General features: G+C 35.2%; 1 protein-coding gene across 1 annotated transcript in view; it reads right to left on the bottom strand.

The window, feature by feature from the left end:
• CUL5 (cullin 5) overlaps positions 1-7,167 on the bottom strand; it is a gene marked incomplete at its 5' end in the record, with an annotated part of 70,647 nt that overhangs the window by 3,742 nt on the left and 59,738 nt on the right. The window contains 5 exons of the mRNA XM_006753145.1: positions 2,346-2,469; positions 4,176-4,294; positions 5,003-5,164; positions 5,719-5,894; positions 6,458-6,581. Of these exons, the coding sequence (XP_006753208.1) occupies positions 2,346-2,469; positions 4,176-4,294; positions 5,003-5,164; positions 5,719-5,894; positions 6,458-6,581 (705 nt within the window). The remainder of the gene's footprint in view (positions 1-2,345; positions 2,470-4,175; positions 4,295-5,002; positions 5,165-5,718; positions 5,895-6,457; positions 6,582-7,167) is intronic.

Here is a 7,167-nt window from a genome sequence, read left to right as displayed (position 1 = left end):
AATCATTGATCAGCTGCTTCCTGCATGCCCCCTGCAATCTGGGCATGTGCCCTGGACCAGAATCGAACCCGGGACCCTTCAGTTTGTAGGGTGATGCTCTATCCACTGAGCCAAACCAGCTAAGGCTCCATTGATTTTTAGAGAGTGGAAGGGAGAGGGAGAGACAGAGAAACATCGAGATTGATTGCTTCCTGCATGCGGCTCAATGGGGGCAAGGGATCAAGCCTGCAACTGAGGTGCATGCTCGTGACCAAAATCGAACCTAGGACCCATCAGTCTAAGGGCTGATGCTCTAACCACTGAACAAACTGGCTAGGACATTTTGTAGATATTTTAATAAGTTTTAATATTTGGCAAGGCAAGCTCACCATCATCACCCTATTATTTTTTTAAGTTTTCAAGCATATTATTCTGATAAAACTGAGAATCAATATATAAAATTCCAAAAATATTCTTGGTTGAATTTTGTATGAAATTTGGTAAACTTGATCCTAATATGGGAAAACTGACTCATTAAGTTATTCAGTCTTATCATTAAGGAATATGGTATTTCATGTTGAGCAAAGGTAGCCAGAGACAAAGAGTACATATACTGTCTGATTTAATTTTTAAGAAGAACTAGAACAGGCAAAACTAAGCAATGGTGATAGGAATCAAGTGGGTTGGAAGCGGGGACAGCGGCTGGCTGGGCGATATGGTGAAATTACTGGAGTGATAGAAATGTCTTGGGGGTTTTTGTTGCTGTTTTTAAAAATGTTTTGACTTCAGAGAGAGGAAGGGAGAGGAAGGAAGAAGAAGGTATAGAAACATCAATATGTGAGAAACATTGATCCGCTGCCTCCCACACGTCCCTCACTGGGATTGAGCCCGCAACCTGGGCCTGTGCCCCAACTGGGAATTGAAATGAGACCTCCTGGTTTATGGAATGATGCTCATCCAACTGAGCCACACCAGCTGGGAAAAATGTTCTGTATTTTAATTGAGATGATGGTCATACAGGTATACACATTTATGAAAACTCACTGGAAACTATACTTTGGAAGGCACATTCTGTTATATGTAAATTACACTCCACTAAAAACTTTTAGTAACAAAAAGAGCATGATCTCTTTATTCATATTTTCTTTTCAATCTCAGTAAAGGTCCATTCTCTTCATATAAGATCCTAAACACTACTTTTTAAAGAAATACTTATGAATTTTATGATTTCTTCTTTACTTTACCTCTTGTTTTAAAATTTGTTTACTGATAAATAGAAATGCAATTTTTATTTATTCATCTTTACTCCTTTATCATATTATATGATCTCTAAGTAACAAAAAATTTTACCTTCCGCAAACCTCAAAGGGAAGGTAGGAGAGGGCGGGGGTAAGGGGAAGAGATCAACCAAAGGACTTGTATGCATGCATATAAGCCTAACCCATGGTCACAGACACCAGGGGGGTAAAGGCATGAGTGGGGGTGGGGTGGGGGGGCAATGGGTGGGATAAGGACACATATGTAATACCTTAATCAATAAAAAAAAAATTTAACCTTTTCTCAATGCATTGGCCAGTAGTTTAAAATAATACTAAGTAAAAATTGTAAAAGTGGCATAGTTGGTTTTAATAGATCTATTTCTAAAGTTATAATGGTCGTATATTAGCTTGTTATAGGTATTCTTTATTATGTTCAGAAGGTATCATAACCCTAGCTTTAAAATGTTTTTAAAAATGTTCCCTAATTTCATATTTCAATGGAATTAGAAGTCAAATAAAAATGTAAATATATCAATCCCAGAATTGTAATTTCTTGCTGAGATACATTTAATCAGGTGTGGTCAAATGAAGACAGAACCTAAAACCAAGGGTTGGCACAACCTACAGAATCTACCATACAGACATCTCTTTTCTTTCTTTTCTTTTTGTTAATCCTTACCTGAGGATATTTTCCCATTGCTTTTAGACAGAGTGGAGGGGAGGGAGAGAGGGGGAGAGAGGAAAGAGGAAAAAAGAAATAGAGAGAGAGAGAGAGAGAAAGAGAAAGCGAGGCACACACTGGGGATTAAACCTGCAACCTAGGCACATGCCCTTAAATCGAACCCAAGACCCTTTGGTGCCTAAACCAATGCTCTAACTACTAAGCAACATTGGCCAGGGCAGACAGACAACATCTTAGTACAATTTTTAAATTCCAGTAAAATGAAAATTAGGTCAAAAAAGGAAAAAAATAAAAATTAGGTCTTCCTTACAAAAAGGTTGAATACCTACATGCTTTTAAATGTAAAAAAAATGTTTGAAGAATTAAACAACATCAAAATGCCAAAGTTTAAAAAAATTTAGACATTCTATCTTAATATTACAAACCTGGGTTCTTAGTATTCGTAGTTGAACTATTCCTTCATTCTCTTCTTCTCTCATTCTTTCTGTAGTGAGCTGCAAGCGTCCAATCAAGTTGATTTTACCCCTTTTCTGTACTTTTGCATTTTTTCTATAAAAAAACATTGAATCAAATTATTTTACAGTGAGAGGCCTTGTAAACATCATATTATAACAACAAGGTCTGAGAGAAAAGAGTTAGATATATTTTAAAAATTAATATCCAGAATTATTTCAAGGATAAGTAACAAATAATCAACATACATAGCTTTTTCTAAAATAAACTCTATGATTTCACTCAAACACAATAAAGACTCCATTAATAAAATATAGGTGATTACACTCCTTGTAATAACAAAGTGAATATAATTTACATTGCCATGAATGTGATTAGATAAAGATATATATGTTGTAATTCAGCATTATCTTATATACATATATCATTGATGGGCTGCCTCCTGCATGCCCCCTACTGGGGATTGAGCCTGCAATCCAGGCACGTGTCCTGACCAGGAATCAAACCATGACCTCCTGGTTCATAGGTATATGCTCAACTACTGAGCCATGCTGGCTGGGCCAGCATTATCTTCTAACTGGAACTTTTGAAAAACTTTTATATATTGACTGACTTCAGAGAGAGAGGAAGGGAGAGAGGCGGGAAGGGGATAAGTAGGGAAGGAGGAAAGGAGAGAGAGAAAGATGTGTGTATTGCTAATCCTCACCCGAGGATATTTTCCATTGATTTTTAGAGAGAGTGGAAGGGAGAGGGGGAGACAGAGAGAGAGAGAGAGGTATTTGTTGTTCCACTTATTTATGCATGCATTCATTGGCTGATTCTTGTATGTGTCCTGACCGGGGATGGAACCTGCAACGTTGACATATTGGGACGATGCTCTAACCAACTGAATTACCCAGCCAGAGCCTAACTGAATCTTAAGCAAAAAAAAAAAATGCTTTGTGTGCATAAAGCTACTTTAAAATGCAAAAAGATGATTTATTTTAAAGATGAAAAGCAATACAGTATAATGTCAGACACAAAAATGTATCCATGAAAAATATGTAAAGAAATAAATATCTCCATGGACACAGACAGTAGTGGGGTGAGGACATGTGCTGGGGGGTGGGAGCGGCCGGGGAGAGATCAGTGGGGGAAAAGGAGGCATACGTAATACTTTAAACAATAAATAATTTAAATTAAAAAAAGAAATAAACATCTCTAGTTCATTAATGTTTAATAAACAGCTCACTGGCATATTCTAGAGCAGCAGGTTTTTCAACTAGTGTGCCAAAAGAATTTTTAAAACATACAATACTGTACCTGACTACTTAGTCAGGGCCACTGACCTCTTTTCCTTTAGACCAGCCATGGGCAAACTACGTACGGCCCGTTTGAAATGAATAAAACTAAAAGAAAAAGACCGTACCCTTTTATGTAATGATGTTTACTTTGAATTTATATTAGTTCACACAAACACTCCATCCATGCTTTTGTTCTGGCCCTCCGGTCCAGTTTAAGAACCCATTGTGGCCCTCGAGTCAAAAAGTTTGCCCACCCCTGCCTTAGACTGTCAAATAAAAAATGACTACAACACAACAATAGCTATCTGATGTGAATAAATCAAAATTATACTTTTTTTTTGTCAGATTGGCAATAATATATTTTTGGTATGCTGCAAAATTTTAGTAGTTCATGTGTGCCATGAGATGAAAAAGGTTGAAAATCGCTGCTCTAGAATGATGAAGAGTATACGGGTGTGTTTTAAATACCAAAATTCAAACAAGGTATTTTTGTTTTAGATCAACCAACATAAACCTTACATTAAACTGAATTCCTGGTTCACTGAGAAGAGGGTACCTTCGGTAAAGTCTTTGGGTGAGTTGACTTGAGGTTCGTACAATAAAACTTGCCGTTTGAGCTTTGGGAAAGCTACTAAAGACTATAAATAAAGAGAAAACAATTAGCACCTATGAACAGTATTAAACACTAAGATCAATTCTCCACCATGCCCAATAGAGGTGAGAAAAGATTATATAATTCAACCTTTTATTTGGTACCTCCGTGAATATAATAATGTAAATGCATAATGAGAACAGAGAGAATGAGGAGAAAAGAGTTGGTTATGAGGAAGCAATGCATGTTCCCTTTACAATACATCAAGAAACTAGAGGGACTGGTCATACATGATCCACAGCAAATACCACTTGCCAGTTATATACCAGCTGTTTCTCTCTGGGTAGTAACTTATTTTGGAACTTTTAAGATGTCTATGGAGTAGGTATAAAATGTAGTTATGAGCAGGAGGCTAATGAGTACATTTTATAAGGCCACAAAAAACCAAAGTTGTCTAATGCTTAGATTTTTGGTCATAGATCTTTGAACACATTCTCATAAAGAAATCTTTGGTCACACTCCTCACAGATACTATTTAACTACCAACGCAATCGTTCTCTCCTTTTTCTGCCTTTCTCCATTTCAGTTACTTGTTTGTTTTCAATTTCCCTTTTTCCATAAATACGTCATTAAAATGTATTTTTCTTGGTTAAAACTCATTTGAAATTGTTATGAATTCATAAATTTATTATAAGCAAATCAACACATTTTTCTGCTATGTGACAGGATAAAATTTTAAAAATAAAAAACAAACCCATAAAGTCCTTCTAAGCTCAGCATCAGGGAGTTCAGTTGCAAGTTTTAGATTTTCAAAGCTGATTTTCTCTCTGGGTCTTTGGTTCCATGCAAACAACACAGCCAGCTGAAACGTTGTTACCTCCAAATCATATTGACCTACTTCATTCTTAAATGTTATCTATAACATAACAGATAATACAATTAGTTAAAACTAAGAATCTTTTCATAATGATTACCATCTATCTACTATAGTATCTCTTACGTGAGATTACATATGGATAACACTGGTAGCTGCCTTCCAATATCTATTCTTAACTGTCTTACATGGCATTAAGATATTTAACAGTCCTCAATGACTGCCCAGAATAAAGGCTTATCTCCCAACTTCCCCTGGAACAAAATGTAGCTATATGACTGAGTTCTGGCCTATGAGATACAAGTGGAAATGATGGGGAAACTTCTAGAAGTTGCCCTTAAGTGAACATATACCCTCATCTTTCTGTTGTGCTGAAAGACATAGTAAGGATCATATTGAATTCTGCGGACAAAGGCAATATCTTAAGGAAGGGATATAATTAGAAGCCTATGTCCCTAACAAGTTCATGGAAGAGATCTACTACTCCTGCTCAGACTTTTATATGTGAGAAGCAAACCTATCTTGTTTAAGCAACTCTTATTTGGAGTCCTGACACTTTCAGTCAAACCAATATCTTAACTAACACATTTACTTACAATTCCATTTGACATGAGATGATGCCAATGTAATTTTCTACCACTATGATTTTTTTTATAGAATTCTTCTACTTCAGGTATCAAATCCTCCAGTTCAGTAGGAAGTGAGACAAAGACTTTCTCAGAGCTTCTTGACCAAGCACCGGCATTCAAAATTTTTATATTTACTGAATCAGCTATAGACAAAAATATCAGAAAAATATAAAGTAAATTTTGACAATCGATAAAATTCAAAATAAATAAGCATGTACATTACATACAGGGTAAATTTTGGTGAAAATAAACAGGACTAAAGATTTTAAAAGTGAATATGTGTTGACCTGCCCGGGTGGCTCAGTAATTGACCATTCACCCATGAACAGGAGGTCACAGTTTGTATCCTGGTCAGGGTACCTGCTTGGGATGTGGGCTTAATCCCCAGTAGAGGGCGTGCAGGAGGCAGCCAGTCAATGATTCTCTCTCATCATTGATGTTTCTATCTCTCCCTCCCTCTCCCTTCCACTCTGAGAGCAATAAAAACGTATTTTTTTAAATAAAAAGTGTACTCTTGTTTCTAAAATAAGGATTAGCAAATATAGATTCTATTTTGCAGGATGTCTAAGGAATGTGATCTTTGCAATATCCTTGTATCTATTACTGCCAGTGTTTATTTTTAACTTACTGGAAAACAAAGATATTGCTTGTAAAAAAAAAGTTTAAAAAATATGTGTGTATCATATACAAAATTATAAAATAATACCTGGCAAAGCCAATTTATTATTTTTGTGCATTTCCTTAAAAGCTTGATTCAAATCTTCAGATACTTTTATGTCCTGAAACATTCTAGCAAGCTTGTTTACGTAGTCTGCTGGCATACCAACCTCCTATGAAAACCAAAGACAGAAGCATTAAATAATATCCTTCCTCTCACTTATTACAATGTTTATAGTCTACTACCTACTAAATGAAATTCCCAGAAAGTAAATAAGATAGTACAGGCAATCCTGCCTTTCTTTGCACAATTCCAATACACATGAATTTCAGTTACTCAGTCAGTATAATAAATAACTCCAGGACACCAACAACACAGTTCAACTTTCAGTGACCATTATATGTTAAATGTGAATAAATAATGCATATTTATTCATAACTAAAGTTTTTTCACAAAGAAATAAAACACTGAAAGTTTATTTTAAATTGCAGTGTACTAAATACTGATTTTGCTAATTTTTCATTTTTCCTACATATTTATATATAGTAAGAGCTTTTAATGTATTGACAAAAATTGCTGAAGTCAGTCACAAAATATTTTTTCCACTGACTTAGTATTAAGATCACTTTGCATAGTCTGTTTGCACAATAATTTTTATTATCCCACACTACAAAGCAGGTTTACCTATAAATCTGCAATTTGAAATATATATAAATTAAAGACATAAAATATTTATGTATAATAAAGATAATTATTAT

The sequence above is a fragment of the Myotis davidii genome, unplaced genomic scaffold, assembly GCF_000327345.1.
Source record: "Myotis davidii unplaced genomic scaffold, ASM32734v1 scaffold1491, whole genome shotgun sequence".
In the NCBI taxonomy this organism is placed as follows: domain Eukaryota; kingdom Metazoa; phylum Chordata; class Mammalia; order Chiroptera; family Vespertilionidae; genus Myotis; species Myotis davidii.
The sequence above is the reverse complement of the archived record's forward strand: the minus strand, read 5'-3'. Positions and strand labels throughout refer to the sequence as shown.